The sequence below is a fragment of the Glandiceps talaboti genome, chromosome 5, assembly GCF_964340395.1.
Source record: "Glandiceps talaboti chromosome 5, keGlaTala1.1, whole genome shotgun sequence".
Lineage (NCBI taxonomy): Eukaryota > Metazoa > Hemichordata > Enteropneusta > Spengelidae > Glandiceps > Glandiceps talaboti.
In genome coordinates, this window is record NC_135553.1 from 6,187,214 (window position 1) to 6,209,820 (window position 22,607).

Consider the following 22,607-nt stretch of genomic DNA (forward strand, 5'->3'; position numbering starts at 1 on the left):
TTAAACAGTACAAGTACAATTTCATAAACATATTACATGTACAAAGTTAATAATCGGTGTAGTAAATTGATGTTAAAAAACAGATCATGGAAAATTAAACAATTCACTATTTTATAATTGCTCATAAAAAGCACAATTAAATTGAAAAATATTCACTCATGTTTAAATAGGTGACAACTGACATAAATTAATATCACATTACAACATTGTATCTGAGAATACAGGCAAGCATTTAGAAACATCCATACAATACAAACTGAGTTTTATGTAAGTCTTTAACATTTACATAACTATGGTGTCTCAAAGTTGGCCCATATCCCTTCGGGACGATCGCACAATGTTGCACAAGCTCTATAAGCAAGCTTCGTTTGTTTAGGACAAAACCCCCTCCCCCTCCCCCTAAACAAATGTTCACAATTGCGACATCGACATGTTCATATATGATGTAAACCACGATGAAAAGAGTAGCGATCACACCACTACGATAAATGCAATGTAAAAAAATCATGGTCCTGTACTGTATATCACATTAGAAGTAAATTTTAATAAACTTATCAACACCTCAGTAGTAAGTACAGAACTTGTTATCATTGAAGGTGTGAAAGTTTTCAAAATTTGGCTTGAAGTGCGAAAATGAAGTTCAGCAATCGCAATGATGCCAGACCCCGCCCCAACGAACGAACTTCATTTACTGCGCTTATGTGACATTGTGCGATCAATATTTTACACTTGCCCATAGACTCACACAAGCTAGATCTGAATGGGATCAATTTCTCACTCACACTTTCCATATTTCAATAACTCATTTATAATAATTGCATTGTCTCTAACTCAATACCAGTTATCATATCAGTTTACATGAAATCAGTACGTAAAATCTAGATTAGTTACCCAAGTGTTTAAACTGACATACAAAATATTAATTATAATACAAAATATGGATATCTACACAACTTTTAATAATTACCTTCTGTAGTCTCTTACAGCGGTTCCAAAACAATACCACACACACTAGTTTAATAAATTCACTAACAAGTATACTTTCAAATTTTTCTGAAAGTTCGTCCGTAACATTAGAACCAACATAAATCCTGGTTTCAAAACAGGTTTTGTTGAATTACAACTTTTGCCAAACACACTGTACAAAGTTCATAGTAACTTGGCTAGTGTACCTCAAAAGATAATCTTCAACATGTTGAGATATAACAGCTCACTTGCATGGTTCATGACTGTTGTTATCAAATTGAATCACCAAAAATCTTTAGTCTTGTTCCCATGTTTAGAAATAAATCCTTGGATTAAAAAAGCAAATTTCTGTAACTTCCCGATTACTGTATCAGATCATCCCACCATAGTAGAAATCACGAGCAGATTCCTGTAACTTTTCGTTACTGTATCAGATCATCCCACCATAGTAGAAATCACGAGCAGATTCCTGTAACTTCCATCCACCTGCTCGTAGTTCTATAGCTTGAAGTAGCAATGGTCTAGCTAATGCTGGTGTACTCCATGCTAGAATTGCACCACGTATGTCTACAAATAACTCTTCCATTTTGTCTTCATTCACAGCCTCTAATGATTTACCAATAGTGTGGAGTTGTGTCACCAGACAATCTACCTGTATGGAACAAGAATAGAGGAACAAATATCAGTTCTAGGTGTCACTGATCAGTCTATCTACTGACAGGTACAGCTACAAGGTATTCATGATGAGAAATTGACATAATGACATAATTTTTTGGGTGCCAAAGAATTCAAACAATGTCAGTCTGAGATCACAAGCATCTAATAGTGGCAATTTTAGTCTGAAATGGTAGTCTGTAACTGGACATTGAACTTTTATGTGTATACTCAACTACCTCTAAGCATGGAAATATAACATACTTCCATGCTCTAAGATACATCATGGAGTGTCAACACAGATTTGCTCTTTTACAAAGTCTTAGATGCAATGTGTTTATGTCTTGAGTACACTGACTTCAGTCAAAGGTTTGGCCTCTGTCACACGGTCAATGTCACTTTTAGTATAAAACAGAGAGAGGAACCAACTTTACCTCATCATCATTCTGTAGACATTCTGGTCCAACTAATGTGAACAAACAATCAAAAACAATACATTCCACTTTAGTATGGTCCTACAAGAATAACATAAATACATTAGTTTAAGTTAGTCACATGTATGGTAGAGTTTTAAAACTATAATACATACACAGGAGCTTATCCACAAGTATGGTACAATTTTGTTATTGATAATGTTTAGGTTTTGATCTTTTTATAATGTTTTTTCCAAGCCAGTTACAATCAAATTTGACCAAGTGTCCAAGTTCGCCAGTCTCCACTAACACTTGCTATACTAGTGTATCTTTTCCCTAACTTACATTATTTGAAGTTCAGTGGTTATTTGAGCCTAAGAGCCCCCTTACATGTCTGAATGAAGTGCTTTCTGTTTGTTGACAGACATGATACATTGCGTCACAGTCACTACGTAAGTAGTTACTCATCAAAAGATCTGACCACTGCATTTAATTCTGCATGATGCCAGAGTTCATGGGGTGACAGTGAAAGTTTTTTCTGCTCAGAAAGAAACTTTTACTTGAATATTCCTAGGTGGGAGCTACCTCTTGTAGAGTGAGACCCCAAACTATGTGTGTAAATGAGGTGACTGCTACACTTTAAAGTAACACATAAAATTCTCTTACCTGTAAAGTCTGAAATAAATGACAAACAAAGTTGACAAATCCTATCCATCTAGAAACAGATTCTGATCTCAAGTCACATTTATTTTCATAATTTTTCTGACAAAGTTTCATCAAGTGTTTGTACACGAAGTTAGCTGAGTTGCTTGTTTCTTGTTCTTTCTGTAAAAAAAAATACAGAAAACATCACAGAATTTTTACTTAGTAAATTGAGTATCAAGAACCAGCATTTCATTTCTTGGAGACTGTGTCATAGCAAGAACATACCCACTTACTACCACGCTAAGCAGCCATGCAGTTTTGCAGTTAGTCTTTTAAATAAGACCTGGGATCTGCACTCTGGAGGTTGCTGAACAAAAGCTGAGGGTGACAGTATACCTCTGGTGCACAGCTGTAAGCACTCGACAGCACCTTTAGGCAGCAGCAGCGACCTGTGATAACTTTTCAACTCAGCAGAATTGCCCGAGGGTTTAGCAGCTAGACTATTTTGGAGTAGGACTTTTGACCTAACTGTAACTTCACTTCAGATCTGCACTCGACAGGTTGCTGAACAAAAGCCGAGGGCGACAATATACCTCTGGTGCACAGCTGCTAACACAAGCCCTTGACAGCACATTTAATGCTATGAGATCTATGATAACTTTTCATCTCAGCAGAATTGCCCGAGGGTTTAGCAGCTAGACTATTTTGGAATAGGACTTTTGACCTAACTGTATCTTCCAAATTTAACATCCAAAGTAACAAGTTTTTAAGACATGTGGCATGCTGTAATCAGTCTTAGCCTATATATACCCAACCAAAAGTATATTCAATCTATCATCCATATAAATTTGTGGAAAATTTTGCCTTTTGACAACATGGGCTAAGGCTTTAATTCACAAGATATCTCAAGAGAGGGAGTGATCAATGTTTGACTTCCATATATGCCCTACTAATTTCCCTGTCACAATAAAATACACCAGGTCCTGCTACTTGTTTTGAGCAAAATCATTAGTCACAGTGATGAGTGCTTACCTGTATGATAACATTACACAGTTCTGCTCCAATGGAAGAATACTGACAATCTTCAAGACAAAGTTGTACAATTTCTTCTAACACCAACGACAAACCTGACTCACTCAATATGCTAGGATCTGTTAGGGTTTCAAAAGACAACAAAGATCTTGTTAAACAAATAGATCTTATGTGGAGAAGTGATATAATTATACAACATGACATACTACATTGAGGGCATGTACAACGACAAATGATCATAGCTTGTAAGATATGCTGTGTAAGGGAGGGCGCCCTCACACAGCTACCATAACCAAGGGGACATGCAGATGCGATGTATCTAGATCTACACAGCAGTGCAAATACCCCTGCACACTACTTGGATAACAGAATATATAAATCAATGTACCTATACCAACAAGACATTAAGTTTACTCGCTACTAGAGCATCGGAGTCAGCAATATTTGCAGAATGAATTTCTTCATATTACACTACACTTACATTATGTAAGCTATATAATAAAGGCCTGAAGGTAAATTTGGATTTTGTGCAGGACCTTGACCAATAGCTTACGTACCATTCCAAGTTTAAGCATGGCTGTATTCTTCATTTCTATTAACTTATTTAAGTATTATTCAGCTAAAACCTTTTCAACAGATGATCATACTAGTATTAGCAAATTTCATAATACTTTTTGGGTAATGTAGGGATTCAAAGTTGATTACAAGTGTGTGCTCAAAGCAGGCAAGACTCAACAAATGCCATGTGCCAGTTTAAATACTGTAGAACAAGCTAGCACACTGGTACCCAAGATTTACCTACTTTTACATAGCTATGCTATCCAACACAGCTCTGTAGGCATCCAGTCCCACAACTTTTTGGACTAACTAACCAATAAATATCTGTGATAAAACCATCAAAATTGCATAAAATAAAATGACCCAGAATTAGTAGAATGGTAATTGTGAGTCTTCATGTGTACTCACCTAATACAGCTTGTAGTACATACTGCTGTACATGAGTAGAAAACTTTTCCACTTTATATTTCCGAGATTCTTCCTTCAAAAGCATAGAGTTGACACAGGAACCATATTGCATCCACTCCATTGATGAACTGGACAACTTATCTTCATCAGGTAAATTTCCTTTCTTAGGAGATGAATTTATTCTTGCTGGTTTGGATGGAAACAGAGAAATGAGTTTAAAATAACATGTCAAAACACAGTGACATGACATGTTGATTGCTGCACATTCCTTCTTTTTATACATACTATTGGTAAAACAAGTGATAGTATATACTTGTGTGACATGGGATGAGTACCAACCACAGATCAACTGTACTAGTAACAATTACAGTTACAAGTAACAATTGTATTTAACTTAAATTGTTAGTAGAACACAGAAAAACTTTACAATATCTTTACAAATGTACTTACTTCAAAACTTTAAATTACATAAAGTAAATAACATAAAACTATCACAGGATGGTACTACTTTACTTAACTTTTAACCATACACAATCAGATATTAGTTGTCGATGCTAGTAGTACACGACCCAGGTTTTGCTAAACATGAAGTACAATAAAATATTCAGCTACATTCATTTGTTTACTTTGGAATAACATTGACAAAAGGAATCTCAATGTTCGCAAACATCACTAATCCCATGTTATCTTGAAATAGGTAGAATCAGCTTATGATATGTCATCTGAATGGTGCCAGGTGGTTGGAGTTGGAGGTGTGGTCAAATTTGATATGATTTCTTGAAGTAAACACTATTTACAGCAATTTCACAGGATTACATGTGTGTAAAAAAGTAAAAAATTGTTGCATTGTAAAATACATTTCACAAGTTGATATTATGTAATCTAATAATCTTGTGCACCAATATACAAACATTGCCTGTCTCTGACGTCTGAGTGATTCGGAGGAAAGATCGAAAGCTTCGTACTCACTTCCAAATAGGTATCTTTATTTCATTATAGAAACATTTGGTTTATATAAAAAGTACATTATCATATGATATTTCATTTGACCTTGTTTACATTTAATCTACAGTAAAATACAACCATTCCTAGCTACATTTACATACAAAAGAGATAAAATTAATAAAAACATAATTTATGTAAATTAGTTTCCAGCAATGAATGCCAGAGGACATACAATATGCATGACAAACAAGTTTGGCCTCTTTGTTATGTTATGTAATATTTTGTTGTATGAGAAAACCCAAGGTAATACAAATTGTGCAGGTAGTGCATATTTTTACAATGGTTTATATATTGTGAACAATTCGTTCAAGGTGTATGTCAGTGTTTATAGCACTTCACTTTTTAAAAAATATGGCACACTTTTGTAATACACTAAAGTAATTTCTGTAATTCAACGTAACTCCTTAATATACGCATAGACAGTAACTGTTCAATTTTTCATGTTATTAAAATCATCCTTGTTAAATTTAAAACATCAAACATGCTAGATTTTTTTAGACATAACCTGCCCCCTCCCCTCCCCTCCCCCAAAACATGCTAGGTTGAGTTAGTTTTAAAATATCAATAAAATGAATGAACAATTAAAACAAACACCATACACTGAAATGTTAATCTAAACTTTCCACAACAACAGTAAACTAAACATGCAATTATAACAGCTAAAAAATAAGTTTTTTTATTTTTTTTTAATTTTTACTACATTAATACCTGGTGGAGGAACATAATGTTGGATAGATGGTTTGTGTTTATTGGGTGTTAGTTTGGGTTGCTTGTTGGAGATCTTTTTAAATTCTAAATCCTCCAATTCTCGGCGAGTTTGTTCTTGGTGCCTGGTGATTTGGCTCACAAATCCATGCTGCATGTTCAGACCAGGAGATGGCTTGTACCTAGACATTTTGGTTTTTCCAAGTTTCTTATGCTATATCTCTCTAGCTCTTCAACCTGGTGGAAAAAAAGCTAAATATACAATGCACGGTGGTTTGCATGTACCGATACGACTTGGATTCTGTTTTTACCATTTTTTTTTGTGGTTCATACTACCTCATAATGACACCCCTTGGAAATCACCCAAACCTCTCCTCCTACAATGTTGGAGAATCAGTCTTTTGACCAAACCATGTTTATTTGACACACTTTGTATACATGACATAGACCAGACAATCTTGCCTTGGACAATTTGTCATAGCTTCAACCCTACAAATATACTATACCATTTACATCAAATCATCCAATACATTTTGGTATTCAGTCTATTTGCCAAAAATCACATATCTTTTATCTGATCTGTATACCTAGGAGCTTTATTTTCATTTGAGTAGAAATTACCTGTAGAAATATAATGTATGGTCCTAACCAATACCAGGGAATGTCACTATGGCAGTTATTGACTCACTAATGTTCACATGCAAATTCCTATTCATGGTAATATTTTACCCATGCCCATTGGCTGTGCTCTCATTCAGCTCAGATTCTGCCACAGTCCCCATAGACAGACTGTAGAGGTTGTACAAATCAAAGTAAAAAGACTATGTCCCTGTCTATTAATAGCATGACGCCTCAATATCATTCAAACACTATTAAAGTATGTTCTGACAGTTCAAATATGTTGTTACTGGTACACTGTCTTCAAATGCCAATGCAATCTGTTGAGTCTTAGCATATGTTACTAACAATATGATGATACAGGAGTGGAATGCATGGTTATTGGTGCATATCCTGTGACCAACATTTCTTGTTAATTTTACTTCCTCTGTTCTTTGGTGTTAGATTCACATATTTAACTTTATTTGAATCACAATACATCATACACTGCATTTAAGGTGAACATTCAACATTCCCATAAATTGCACAAATCACAACATTTCATACACTATGTGTATGTTCATTTATGAAAAGAGCCATGCTATTTACATTTAAAGGGTCACTCAATCATACCAGTAGACAGGTTTATATAGTACATAGTTTGAATTCCTTCATTGTCAATGTAAATTCTAATTCCAAACTACTAGTAAGTACTATTATACCAAGTTACTGATGACTCTTACACATCTTGGCAGCACATAAAAGAGAATGATCATGTGCTTTGTATTTTGTCTTTTGTGAAGCCCGTCGGACAAAAGTTTTGACATACTAAGATTATATGCTCCTAATAGTGTACCTGAATTGTTTCAAAATTTATCTTTCTTTCTTTTTTTAAATTCACAGAAAAATGATGATAATGAAATACAACTTAGTACAGCTATGACATGTTACAGTGTATACAAGTTTATAAACATAATGTCCAAATGACTGGAATCCATAGTCCATGTAGGCAATGTCCTGAAAGTATTAATACACAGTTTTGAGTTGGGACCTCAGTATACTTTTAGTATCACTATTTACATGTAAATGTATGGCGTTCCAAAACTTGGCTACATCATGGATCTCACTAATACTTCCATGGCTACATGGACTCCGAAACCTTCAACTTGAGTATGTACCATATGTGTGTATTACGCCCGAAAATTACGTAATACTATTTCTTCCTTTTCTGACGTGGGAAAGAAACACACTAGACGAAATGGGCTGGGTAGCTATGGTTTCCCAAACGATTCCTTTCACCCTTGGCCCACATAATAACATGGACACAGCATGGATGATGGATTCCACACTACTGCTGCTGCAGTCATGCTTGCAGACGGTGCACGGGTCTATTACTGACAATCGACACAACCTTAACAATTATCAGAATCGAGTCCCGGATTACTCCGTATGCAAGCAGGACTACTGCTGCTGTGTGACTGTGACGTACGTACAGTCCGTGTGATCGCGAGATAGACCATGAGGGAATATATCCCAAATCAAACCATGGAGGTATACCTCCATGATCAAACTAATACTTACCAGCAACGGAATGGTCGAAGGGCAAGGTCTTTGTCTGCAGGGAACCTGTTCAGTCTTGGTAGCCCCTGAATGTAACAAACACCTGTCCAGAACTGGTTGTCGGCTGCTGTTTACTTTCCCGCCCACTAATATGTTTCAAATTTTCTTGCTCTCAACTTCTTTGTGCTTGTGATATGCAAAATAGATGAACGCACCAACAGCTAAAAGGAGGAGAATAATAAGTGGACCTGCTTGCCACAAATGATGAAAGTGATAATGTATTGGCATGTTGGTGAAATTCAAAATGTCAAAAAGTTGAAAAAAACACGACGAACGCGAACGATTACCATGTACGTGCGTGTAACTTAATATCCGAACCACTTTCTTGGTCCTTGACAAAACACATGCAACTTCTTCTCGTCTACAATCCCTCGCTTCTCGTATCTTGCATTATTCTTAGAAGAAATAATCCAATAACGCTGTGTACACACCTACAAAACAAATCCACGTACCTAGCCTGTTTACATGTTCAAACCAGGAAGAGTGTATAGCGCCCTCATACAATTCAATTTATTTCTGTGTCTTTCGAATTCGTTTCTATTCGTTGCATGGCCCTACCAATATATCACTAATGACTTTAAAAGGAGAAAAGATACATTCAAAAATATTTCTTAATTTCTAGAAATCGTCTCGTTTATGCCTCCTTTATGTTCTACTATTTTTATGTACTTTGCATGTTTGTGAAACATGAAACAATTGCAAACAAGAGTTGATCAGCCCTCCTTTTGAAGATTAATCTGGGTGAAAGTGAGAAGTAGCCATCTCGTATATTTTAACTTTCTCTAGCTCTAGGCCCCTGATTTCTCTCAAACACTATTCTCAATATTGCATAAACACATTTCTGGCGCCTTCAACTAACAATGAGAACAAGACAATGATTGTAAACAATTGTAAACAAAATAAAGTTGTACAGACGGGATAAATCTACAGTGCATATGCCTATGGGGCTTTCACCACCAGTGGCCAGCTCTGGTAGGAGTGTGTGGCCAGTGCTGGAAGCCCCATGCCCCATTTTAGACCCACTTTGACCAAAAATGAATACCCCATTTTAGACCATTACAGGTTTTTAAACGATAAAAGTTAGACCTAAATACATTTTCCTATTAGAGGGCAACATTTTTGGACAATTGATAAGTTATTATTTGTTAAGGACAATGGCCCACATTTTAGACCAAGCAAAATCGAAAATGATGCAAAGTGGACCCTGTTTTAGACTCTTCAGCTCGAAAAAATAGACCCCCATTTTAGACCAATCGGCTAGAAAATGCACCCCAAAGGGCGGCACATATACGTACACTCCAATAAGGGGAGTAGCCCCACCCCACCCCCTTCCCGGCTCTCACCGTACCTCACCGTCGCAGCTCTGTCGAGAATATAGTAACTTTGAAGGGGCGCCACCAACGTTCAATCGTCAATATTCCAATATGGCTGCCTCCGCGAAATAATATTACATTTCACCTGTTTAAATGCTTGTCTACGTTGGTTCCAGCAACCACACAGACATCGAATTCCGTTGCAAATATGACGAACAGAAGCTGCATCACCTTGTACAACTTCTTTGTGTATAATGCAACATTAGGACCTAGAGAGGGTGAGGTGGGTATCTTGTCATATTTATGTACTTGCACATTAGTATTCCTTATTATAAACTCATCATCATCCATGGATTGTTTGTACTCGTTATGGTTTTGAATATTTACTCTGCTTTTTCCATCGCCCCAAGTTTTCGGTTGGTCATTTTTTCCTACATGCAAATACACCGCAACAGCAATACTATGATGAATTATTCTACACAAATGTACATGTACTTCAAAATTTAGCACGCTCCAGCTCTTCATGCAATGACCAATGTGACATCATAATATTCTCTCGATTTCCATCAAATAACAGACACGTCAATTCAGTATTAATATTTTCACAACATATTGTAATTGACAAGAAAGACATTAGTATGCATAGTACATGTATTTGTCCTGTTTCATCACATCCTTAAGTTATCCTAGTAAAGAAATGTGGGAATACACCATGGATGTATTAGTGAGATTCACGACATCCCTATCCTAGTAAAGAAATATGGGAATACACCATGGATGCATTAGTGAGATTCACGACATCCCTATCCAAGTAAAGAAATATGGGAATACACCATGGATGCATTAGTGAGATTCACGACATCCCTATCCTAGTAAAGAAACGTGGGAATACACCATGGATGTATTAGTGAGATTCACGACATCCCTATCCTAGTAAAGAAACGTGGGAATACACCACGGATGTATTAGTGAGATTAACGACATCCCTATCCTAGTAAAGAAATATGGGAATACACCATGGATGTACTGGTGAGATTCATGACATCCCTATCCTAGTAAAGAAATATGGGAATACACCATGGATGCATTAGTGAGATTCACGACATCCCTATCCTAGTAAAGAAATATGGGAATACACCATGGATGTATTAGTGAGATTCACAACATCCCTATCCTAGTAAAGAAATATGGGAATACACCATGGATGCATTAGTGAGATTCACAACATCGCTATCCTAGTAAAGAAATATGGGAATACACCATGGATGTACTGGTGAGATTCAGAAGTATATTAATGTATATTTTTTGGATTATTGAATAGGAACACAAGAAGATACTATTTTATCATCCAGCAGACACAAATATTGATACTAAAATCAAAGCTGTTGGACTTTCTGAAGCCATTGTCAAGTTTACAGAGTAAGTCTTTTGTCAAACCTATTGTAGTACTAGTAGTATCTCGATCTACAGCACTGTCAGCTGATAACTATGTTGTTGACCACTGAGTGGGAATTATATCTACTGGTAAGTTCTTTTGTAAGCACTGTGAACTGTGAACTTCTATTTACTGTTGCATCTATAGAAAAAGTGAATGACAGGTGAAAATCTGCATCATTTAGAAATAGGACCACCTTTTTCAATAGCTCTACAATGGCGACTTTTTCACACTTATATCATGTATATTTTAATCCTAATCCATAGCCGGATTGGTGTGAACTTTGACCCCTAGCTTACCCACTGGTCATTGCCAAGGATATTGACATGTGACACTGGCCAGCTTTTGACATTGTGTTTTGAAATTCTACCATAGATTTTTTCTTTCATTTTTGAAAAACATTTGATAAGTAGTACTTTCTAGTAAGTTGTAAAAATGTCCTCACTCCAGTAACTATAGGCCTTGTACAGGGAAAATAGTTTGATGCTATGGTAACAGGTCATACAAGAATTACAAGTAAAATCAGACAGCTCTTCATTATATTGCTGTGCATTATACAATGATCTTATTATTGTCTAAATTTGTACATACAGGACATTTTCTGAGAAACCATGTGAAGCATTACACACTCAGAAAACACGACAGGTGTTCCTGCAACCAGAAGAAGATTTTTGGATGGTGATGGTAAGTTAGAATTGAGTCTAGAGTTACGTATATGTTTCCATCTTTACATGTAATGTATATGTATATGTTGAAAGCCATTTATTTTTTGTTTATATGTTGTGAAACCTTTGATAATGTAAATGGTAATACATAGTTTATTGTATGTACAGTGCACAGTGTTTATGTCACAATTTTTAAAAACGTTGATAACAGAAAATTGGTAAAATGTAAGGTAAATTTTGAACCAGTATACCATGTCAGGAAATTAGGTTGACTATAAGGTTGACTTGTATCATAATATCAGTGACTTCAAACCTGCACTGTAACGGAAGTATTACGTTTCCATCAGACAACCATCAGTATAATCACTAGAAATTGTTGAAATACCAATAATTAGACACTGTATATGTTAATTAGAGGTCAGTTGTAGCTAGAAGCAGTACAGTAACATGTTGAAATCATGATTGTGTCAGAATGCTGATTTTAGGGTGTAGCTCCAAAAATCAATTTGATTTGATTTATTTTACCATATTATGTGTACAGCTACACATGTTTATTCACATGTGATTCAATATTGGTCAGGATAGACTATATTATGAGAATTAAAATCAATTATGTCTGACAAAGCAGTCACAAAAAGGTTAAAGTTGTGGCAAGTGCAGCTTTAAAGACATTTTTATTTTGTCTTTACTCTCTCTAGGCTACATCATAGACCCTCTGGAGGGTCTATGGCTACATGTCATATTCTTGAGTATATGTTACACCCCATACCTAGTAAATACATGTAATTTACATGTATAGCAAGCTTCTCTCAGTGAGGCTCACAATAAATAGTTGGTCTCACCATGTGCTTTCTTCTTTGAAACATTTTTTTAGCTGAAACATGAAAAGAGATACACGAAAAGTACTTCAATGGCAAATGTCAAAAAGTCAGAAATGTTTTGATTGTTGAATTTTATCTATTGGAATTAATAATCTTGTATATGATATTAGGATAACTGTTTTTTTGTGAAATGAACATTTACATAGTACTCCTAATGTGACATGTACAACAAACACTACAGTTTATTTGTATTGGTTTTCAGACAGTAACTATCCCTAAAAGTGAGACTGAGAAAGATGGACAAACAATTATTGAATATCATGAAGACGATGTCCAGGACTCTGTGTACGGTGCAGTTCTAGAACAAGCTTATAAAATGTTTAAGGTACTAGTAATGTAACACTCAATTTATTCACTGTTATGCTGTTATATGGAGGGATATATGTGAAGTCAGAATGGGTGAATGGTTAGAGTGGCTGGCTTGGAATTTGCAGGTTGCAAGTTTGATGAGCCTCACCTCTGTAATATGTTTCTGATTTTTACAAAAAATTTATAGTAAAGTCTATGTATAATTGATAACTAATGTCTCAGTTAACTTGTGTATGTCTTTTGTGTTTCAGCTATTTATGGGTACATTTACAAGTATTTTAAAGCAAACCAACGTTCAACATTTAATGACAAGATTGGATCATTTCTTTACAAGAGTAAGTCGTGCAAAACAATATATTTGTTTTGGGATTATTTTGAAACTCATTAAAGGGGCATGTCAGAGACCCTGGGATGAAATTAATTCTAAGGAAACATGGAATATAGAGGATTATCGTGTTGTTATTTGAACAGCTGTACCAGCCAGATGTTTATCAAGCTTCAAAAACTACCCAAATTTCCCTGAAAATAAAATTTCTTAAAATCTATCCAAACTTTGCCACATGAAAGCTTTTTCCTGTTCCTTTTGAAATAATAAAAGAAAGTTTTGGGTTTCATAGTCTTGTTTTCAAGGAAGTTGACAATGTTTAATTTTCCATAGCATTAACATGGCATTTGGTGGCCATATTGGATGGTGACCCTTTTGGATTCTAAACTGCCTTAATTTTGATATCATTTTGACATCTATTTAAAACAATTATATAGTGACCCTGATGGTTTCCCTAGTTTTATCAGAGAATGGGGTTTATATTAGATTTCTTGTACAAAGTAACAGCAAAAAGTTGAAAATATTATTCCGAGCTACATATATTATGCTAATAGTAGTTCCCTGTGTAAGGACTAGTTTAGTCAATCAGTAATTTTTCTTTGTTAATCTTGAAGTATAATAATTTTGTTTACCGGTTACTCTAATTAGTTCTGAAAAATATAAAACAATACAGTTGTTAAATTTAGAGTGTAATTCTCCCTTTTATTTCCATATAGTATCTTGGAACCTTAAGATTGAATCAAGCAGATATCATGGAAGTTCACAATGGAATACAATTTTTACCCTTAGATAAAAACACATACCTACGAATACAATGTTTTATCAATCTTATTGAAGCTACTTTCAGGTGAGTCTGACTTCATTTCTCTGTTATACATCTCTGGATATTGGTGCAATCAGTGTTTTTGCTAAGGGCAGTAAATGGTAGATTGGTATGAGAAACTATGCTTAATATATTTCTCCATCTGTGTAATCAGCGGTCCCAAACATTTACTTTTAACTATGTAGCTGACCTCCACACACTCTGACAGCAAAATTTGATCATTTACAATTGATAACTGATTGCCAAATACAATGATTTGTTGCATGGTATAAATCTGATTGATTTGTGACGTCACTGTACATCTCATGCTATATCTAACAAGTCTCTTCCTTAATATTTCTGTTTTGACACATACCAGTACACTATGACTATGTATGATTGTCATATAACTGTTCAGCATACAGTCTTTCAATTTTGTTGACAGTATTTCTATTTTTGGTTTTCAGTCAAGTTAAATATACAGCATTCCTGTACAATGATCAGCTTGTGTGGTAAGTCTAAAAGTTTAGAAGTTTATTGTGATTCTTGTTATATTTATCTGGTATACAATCATCACCCTGTGCAGATAATCAAATCAAATTAAGTCAGTAAACCTGCTCTAAAATCTACCATGAAGAATTACTTGAAAGCATTCCAAGAGTGACTGGGCTATCTGCTTTCGAAAGGTTGCTAGAGTGATTGGGCTATCTGCTTTTGAAAGGTTGCTAGAGAGACTGAGCTATCTGCATTTGAAAGGTTGCTAGAGTGGCTGAGCTATCTGAGTTTGAAAGGTTGCTAGAGTGACTGGTCTATCTGCTTTTGAAAGGTTGCTAGAGAGACTGAGCTATCTGCATTTGAAAGGTTGCTAGAGTGGCTGAGCTATCTCCATTTGAAAGGTTGCTAGAGTGATTGGGCTATCTGCTTTTGAAAGGTTGCTAGAGTGACTGGTCTATCTGCTTTTGAAAGGTTGCTAGAGTGACTGAGCTATCTGCATTTGAAAGGTTGCTAGAGTGACTGGGCAATCTGCCTTTGAAAGGTTGCTAGAGTGACTGGGCTATCTGCTCCAGAATTCAAATGGATGACCCATGATGGATGCTTGCTTTAGTAGATTTTATTTTGGACTTTTACATGCATTCCCCTTTTCATTAGTTTTCCTTGACATTTTGATATACCCGATACCAAATATTTAGGCCTGATTTTAATATACCCTGTACCAAAACTAAAGATTACCAGGCCTGAATACCAGCATTGAGTTCTGCCATTAGCAAGCACTGGCCAAGTATGTTTCTGAGATACTAAAGGTACCTTTCAAATATGCAGCAAATATTAACCCCAAAAAAGTATTAACTCGGCTTGTTACCCTTTAACTTAATCTCTACAAAAATGTTGTATTTGTTGGAAAATTCCCTTCTACATGTGTACTGTTAGATAGATAGAGTAGATACTAAACTTGTCTGTTTTCTGTTCTTGTATATTTTCATGACTATAGGAGTGGATTAGAACAGGATGACATGAGAATTCTGTATAAATATCTCACAACAAGTTTGTTTCCATCATCACTTGAATCTGAGGTAAGTTTGAAATGTAGTTGATACGTCTGTGCAAGTATATTGAGTTTTATAGTACATACCAGTAGTTACTTGCAGTGTTGTGAGCTCATACTTTTGACATTTTCACTGGCAGTGTAACACTGAAAACATTATTGCATACCAGTAGTTACGTGCAATGTTGTGAGCTCATACTATTGATATTTTCATTGGCAGTGTTAAACACTGAAAACATTATTGCATAGTTACATGCAGTGTTGTGAGCACATACTGTTGACATTTTCACTGGCAGTGTAACACTGAAAACATTATTGCATACCTGTATGGAAATTACAATCAAAACTGTTGTTTCTTTTCTCTGGAGTCATATTTTGTATTAGTTCCAAACTCAGAGCGTAAATATGTTTATCTTTGTTGATTGGTCTTTATTTACTGTGATTTGATTGGTCTGTATTTACTGTGATTTGATTGGTCTTTATTTACTGTGATTTGATTGGTCTTTATTTACTGTGATTTGATTGGTCTTTATTTACTGTGATTTGATTGGACTTTATTTACTGTGATTTGATTGGTCTTTATTTACTGTGATTTGATTGGTCTTTATTTACTGTGATTTGATTGGTCTTTATTTACTGTGATGTCAATTTCAGATGTGTAGGGAGTCTCCAAAGAGTGGTGGCCCTCTACCACCAATCACTGCTTCTTCACACTTTGGAAAGTAAGTTATAATTACACTACCTCAAATTGATATCAAAGTACAGAGTCTTAGCCATACCTCTATCCCATGATGGTTTCTATACAATGTCATTGCTTGCCCTCATATTTAGTGTTAATGAATTCAACTATGTACACTCTAGCTGCACAAAAAATTTGAGGTGCGTGCACAATCAAAATAAATTCTTGCATACCAAAATATACTTTGGCTCTGATAAAAATAGAAAGCGTGCAATAGTATGGTGTCTGTATTTTCTTAACTATGTACTTTCAGTAAAAATGTTTTGATGCCTTATGATTTTGAAATGTTGTTTATTTTTTCCAACAGGTATGTGACTGGTCCACCAAATATAAACGATAGTAGTAATTTTGGTAAAATTCCACATATTTATGTAAATACAGATACGAAATATGAAGAATTAAATCTTATTGTGTACAGAGTGAGTAAAATATTTTTTTCAAAATTTATAGTTTTTGTTCCCAAGACTTGACAACAAATGAAAGAGTTGTATCCATAGTGACTTTTAACCTTGAACCTACCTGTGTATTGTACCTTATCTATTACATAAGTATATTTCTCAATACATATATTTCAAAATTTGCTGCAAAATCATGAGAGTCTTGAAAATCTCAAAATAAAACTTCATTTAAGTTCAATGTAACTTCTTAAAACTGGTTGATTCAACATTCAAGTAATTTCTTGATTCTTGAATCAACTAGTTTCATATCTCATTGAGTTTTTCAACTGTTACAGTTTAACAGACAAGAACATGACTGTATATTGTGGAAGAAAATAGAAATGAGATATTAGTGTATTTTGTAAAAAAAATTATGAAAAGAAGCGAAAAATTTCCATTTGCATAAGATATTTCTATTTTTCCATTACATTTTTTCCTACAATATGGAACATGATAATAGTTGTGGTATTTGTACATTTTTCACAGGCACTAAGTGGAACAGTTTGTTTGATGGTTGAACGTAAGTATTACATTATGTAGATTGACTTATACAATACTGTACAAAAAAAATCTATCAAATTTGTTCATGAGATATGAATCAGTGAATATTTCAAATACTGGTCATTATTATTTTGCCAGGAAAAGTTTCCACTTTTTAAGAATTAGTTAAGATAAATAAAGTTTCTAAGTATGAAAGCCTGTAATTAAAAAAACAAATGAGTTTGTGTATATTTATGAGTGACAACCCTGTTGTTGCTAATGTAGATTTTATTTGTGCTGAGATGGGACTAAGTAGGAGTTTTACAAGCAAATAGACTGTGACATGTTGTGTCACCCTCACTGGCCAGCTAAGTGAAAGGCGATGACTGATGTGTGAGGGTCATCATGGAGTACCGTACAGGCTAAAACTTAAAAGCTAAAACACTTGTTTAGATTTGAAAGTTTTTCATGTACAAAGATTGTCAAATAAGTTTGTTAAAATTTTAGATTTACCACCATGTTGTTACTAGTGCAGATTTGGTTTATGTGAATGGAAAAAATGATAGTTCTACAAATGGTGTAACTGTGTTGTTTTTACTTTTTAATATGTTTGCTCATGGTCAGATGAAAAACTGAAAGATAATATCATTTTATTTGTGCAGCTACTAGTATACCAGGTTTTGAATGGTATAAGAAGATAGATGCCTTCCTAGGTCCACAACTGAGTACACTAGCATCTGATATCAGTGAACAGTACAGCAAGAGAGCTTCATTGTAAGTCAAATATGAACAATACTAAAACTATAGTAGAAAACCTAAGTCAAATTTATTCCTCATCTTGAATGTTAGCTTGCTGACTCCAGTTGACTATTGTCCAATTGTTACAGGGATTTAGGTCAACCTCAGAAGATATTTTGATAAAAAATATTGAATTCTTATCATACTTTCATTTTGTTTTGCCTGAAAGGGAATTTGCAAACCCGCCATCTTGAATATCCTAAATGTTGCATCATGGGAAATGTGATGATAAATACGAATTAATCAGTATTGTAAACCATATTGTTACATTGTTTGTAAACATAAATAATCTAGTCATGGTTACCCTGACTGTTGTAGGAGGTTTATTGTAACGCCACATTATGTATACTGATAACTACAGATAATCCCATAGTCCTTTGCACCTGAGCATGCTCAGTCTGGATTATAAGTTCCCTATTGCAATGTCACAGATCTCACAGTAACTGGTAATGGTTAAACATGTTTCAAGAAGTAGAATAATATAATATCTACTTTTTTGTATGAAAAAAAATAACATTGAAAAATGTAGCATGCGGAATTTAATGAATGTGGATTGCCACATAGAATGCATATAATATATATATGTAAGTTAATATCCAAAGTTGGAACAGCTGTGATTTTGATTGACAAGAAAAAGGTTCTGAAAGATTTGATTGTTTTAGCAAATAGGAATCATGTGGATGGCGTTCTTGCAGAATAAACAATACATGATAAAGATGTAACCAAAAATGATGTATATAAATATTTTGTTTTACAGACCCAGTGATCAGCAATTTAAATATATATATTTTAATCATATGAACTTAGCTCAGAAGACAACCATACATAATAGAAAGACACTAAGTGCAATAATTAGTCCTGAAATTGTCCGACTTCTCGCTGATATAAATGCCAGCTTTGCCAAGTAAGTGTCTCTCTCTATTTTCACCCTCTTGAACTTCTGTGAAATGTCATGGATTTAGAAAACTTGTGATACACTTGTCAAAGTCAAGTTATTTTTAGCACACTAGAACTAAGTTGTTATTTTTAGCACACTGAAACTAAGTTGTTATTTTTAGCACACGTGAACTAAGTTGTTACGTTTTGGTACACGTGAACGAAGTTGTTATTTTTAGCACATGTGAACTAAGTTGTTATTTTTAGCACACTAGAACTAAGTTGTTATTTTTAGCACATTTGAACGAAGTTGTTATTTTTAGCACACTGGAACTAAGTTGTTATTTTTAGCACACGTGAACTAAGTTGTTATTTTTAGCACACTGGAACTAAGTTGTTATTTTTAGCACATGTGAACTAAGTTGTTATTTTTAGCACATTTGAACGAAGTTGTTCTTTTTAGAACACGAGCTAAGTTGTTATTTTTAGCACACATGAACTAAGTTGTTATTTTTAGCACACAGTGAACTAAGTGTTCTTTTTAGAACACATGAACTAAGTTGTTATTTTTAGAACACTGAAACTAAGTTACAGACGTCCCACTGACATCCTGGACATGGACTCTGAGGTAGAAAAGCACACTTGAACTAAGTTGTTATTTTTGGCACACTTGAAGTAAGTTACAGTAGTCCCACTGACATCCTGTAGAACAGACGGTAACTTCACACACCAGTAACCACTGAAATTACTTTAATCTTGTAGGACTGAAGATGATGCAGAGACAGTGATGAAAACAGTGACAGACTGTTGGGTTGTTGGCAAGAAATCAGACCAGAGAGAATTCTATGTTGTCATAAATCAGAAGAATGCTAACTTGATTGAAATCAATGGTTAGTAGAATTAAATGATAATCACATGATGATCACATGACAGTCACATCATATTAGTAGTAAGCCATTTAAAAAACACCATGTTTCAAGCAAAAATTTGAATCATACAATTTTGTGTCAAAATTTGTCAAATACTACTAGATATCACTAATTATCAAATACTAAATATTATATTTTCAATCTATACCATTTCAAAGATAAATTTCGACAATAGTTCAGTAAAATTTATTTGTTTCTTTTCATTTCAGAGGAGGTCAAGAGATTGTGTTCAACACACTTCAACAACATTTTCTTCCTGGATTAAATAATGGTCATTGTAAAGGGTTATAAACTCTCACTATCACAATTTGATAGTGTCCTAAATTTCTGCTGTCATGGTGGATTAAAGTCCAAGAGTAGCTGGATTCATGCTCAAAACATATGACCAATTACTCATTTCTGGTACTACCCAGTAGAATTAATTTTACTACTTTTGAAATCAAGCTATATCTAGCAAACTAAGAAAGACACAAAGCTAAACTATTGTTGCAACATGTTGACATAAGCTATCAATGGATGCTGATGTAATGTGCCATTTTCCGATTATCAAAGTTCCGACCGTTACCCATGTAAGGATCATGAGAGGGCCGGTGCCCCAAATTTGGCAAAGTTAGGGATTACATATGGTAATGACTGCTTATCTCATGGCCGTGCATGAAGCCATCAACAAGATGTGTACAAGAATTTTGTGTGTTCTCTAATACAGTAGTGGTTAGACATGTTTTGATTCCTGGTAGTCACTAATAAAACAGTACAGTGGGAAAAACATGTGTATGGAAAATGAGTGCCTGGTGGTAACTTGTGTCTTGTGCTACAATACATGACTAGTCTGACCTCATTTCTTCCCTGAAATGGCTCATTAACAGCATCCCTAGTGGCCTAACCATGAAATCTCTCAGATAATCAAAATATGGTGTATTACACTCACAGTAGGGTGGTGTCTCTGATAGGGAGCTTCCTCAAGCGGCCACGAAATATTACAACCTAGCACATCTAACTATTTGATCATCATGATAATATCACACAAATGGAATCACAGTGAATGGTGACAGGAGAAATATCAGTACAGTAATTCAAAATTTATTTCAATAAAAAAATTGAATATTCTATTCAATGTGAGCATGAATTTCAGTGATATTGGATATATCCACAACTTTGTGAATAGTATTCTGAAATGGACAAATCCACAAAAATATGAGATGGAACTGAATTTTTTCGAATCTTGTGAAAATAAGTATTACAAAGGAAAGGAAAACTGGATCACAACCAAACCTTCAATTTGAAGTGGTTATCATATTTAATCATTTATAAATTCTTCTACTCTGACAAATAATAATATCTTCCTAATTTCAGGGGAATATAGATTATGAAATGTATAGCAACTGAATTCAGTTGTATTAAATTTGATGTTTAATGAATAAACTTTTATGAATCATACTTGTGTTAATGCATATGCTTATCATTAAAGGCCAAAGATTCAATCCTAGGTTCTTGCATTACTGTTATCTTATCAGTGGAATGATTGGAGATTACACAGGATCATCCTTTTGTTGTAGACCAACTTGGTGTATATCTCTTCCAGTCAACTGTTTTTCTCACCCAACTGTAATCCCAAGTTGACATAGAGTAAATTATGAATCCTAACAAAAACGAGAGAAGTTTGTCTTTGACATTCACACTAGTGGTGGAAGTTTTGCATATCGAATAGCATCAGCACCAAAAACTAACCAGTTTGTCCTTGTTTTATTAGGTAATGAACAGGATTTACAGGGGGTTGAGGAGAAAATGGAGGGTGGGGGTGGTAGAACAATTTCAGGATGAAAGTGGGGCCACAGGGCTTGGAAAGTCGGATGGTTTGAAATAGGGGTGGAGCTTGAAATATTTTGCGTCTTTGATTTTGTTCTTGATTTGTTGACTCTGATCCAAATTAAACCTTGGAGCCAATTTATGTGAACATTTTTTGAGGTAATTTTACAATGTAAAAAATGTACTACTATCATTTAAAGAATGAATAGTTGATATATTTATTTAATTATAAGGATGAAGAAGAAAAAACAAACCATTAGGCCAAAAAAAAATTGTCACAAATGGTCAGTGGGGAAACACAATAATAACCCTCCCAACTTCAGTGAAGAAAACTGCAGAGCCAATCATGAACAAGCAAATGACATCTGCCCCACATACACACATCCATACACATAAAAAGAACAGTAACTGCCATAAGTAGACTGAGTGACAGATGAGAATTGCAAAAATCAAAATCAAACAATTTTTTGGGCCTTATTGTAGTGATATCAAAGACTTGAATATCATATGATGGAATTTATCTTCCTCCAAATATCAGATCAGTCAACCATGGATAAAACCATAGACACTACACGTGTAAGGTCTACGATTGATAAAACAAACAGCTTGGCGCTAGAGAGACATAACATTGTTTATGGCGTATCCTTTACCGCAATTGACAAATGT

At 34.7% G+C, this 22,607-nt stretch overlaps 2 protein-coding genes across 2 annotated transcripts; one reads left to right on the plus strand and one right to left on the minus strand.

Moving 5' to 3' along the window:
- Positions 1-982: 982 nt before the first annotated feature.
- On the minus strand, positions 983-8,695 carry LOC144435950 (MIF4G domain-containing protein-like). Its single transcript, XM_078124591.1, has 6 exons — positions 8,565-8,695; positions 4,677-4,862; positions 3,711-3,829; positions 2,700-2,858; positions 2,055-2,135; positions 983-1,618 (listed from the first exon to the last, which is right to left on the minus strand). The coding sequence occupies exons 2-6, from the start codon at positions 4,795-4,797 to the stop codon at positions 1,397-1,399; spliced, it is 702 nt and encodes a 233-aa protein (XP_077980717.1). The 5' UTR covers positions 4,798-4,862; positions 8,565-8,695; the 3' UTR covers positions 983-1,396.
- Positions 8,696-10,041: 1,346 nt separating this feature from the next.
- On the plus strand, positions 10,042-20,466 carry LOC144435717 (vacuolar fusion protein CCZ1 homolog). The gene is made up of 15 exons (XM_078124325.1): positions 10,042-10,199; positions 11,238-11,335; positions 11,945-12,035; positions 13,100-13,222; positions 13,458-13,541; positions 14,248-14,378; positions 14,801-14,845; positions 15,823-15,904; positions 16,531-16,598; positions 16,923-17,034; positions 17,539-17,572; positions 18,195-18,306; positions 19,088-19,234; positions 19,969-20,096; positions 20,345-20,466. The coding sequence occupies exons 1-15, from the start codon at positions 10,125-10,127 to the stop codon at positions 20,398-20,400; spliced, it is 1,386 nt and encodes a 461-aa protein (XP_077980451.1). The 5' UTR covers positions 10,042-10,124; the 3' UTR covers positions 20,401-20,466.
- Positions 20,467-22,607: the final 2,141 nt, after the last annotated feature.

Coding starts and splice junctions, on each gene's coding strand:
- LOC144435717 (XM_078124325.1), top strand. CDS start 10,125: ATGACGAACAGAAGCTGCATCACCTTGTACAACTTCTTTGTGTATAAT. Junction 14,846..15,822: donor TACAATGATCAGCTTGTGTG/GTAAGTCTAAAA, acceptor TCATGACTATAG/GAGTGGATTAGAACAGGATG. Junction 18,307..19,087: donor TACAGCAAGAGAGCTTCATT/GTAAGTCAAATA, acceptor TTTGTTTTACAG/ACCCAGTGATCAGCAATTTA.
- LOC144435950 (XM_078124591.1), bottom strand. CDS start 4,797: ATGGAGTGGATGCAATATGGTTCCTGTGTCAACTCTATGCTTTTGAAG. Junction 2,136..2,699: donor ATTTATTTCAGACTTTACAG/GTAAGAGAATTT, acceptor TTATTCTTGTAG/GACCATACTAAAGTGGAATG. Junction 1,619..2,054: donor GTCTACAGAATGATGATGAG/GTAAAGTTGGTT, acceptor TGTTCCATACAG/GTAGATTGTCTGGTGACACA.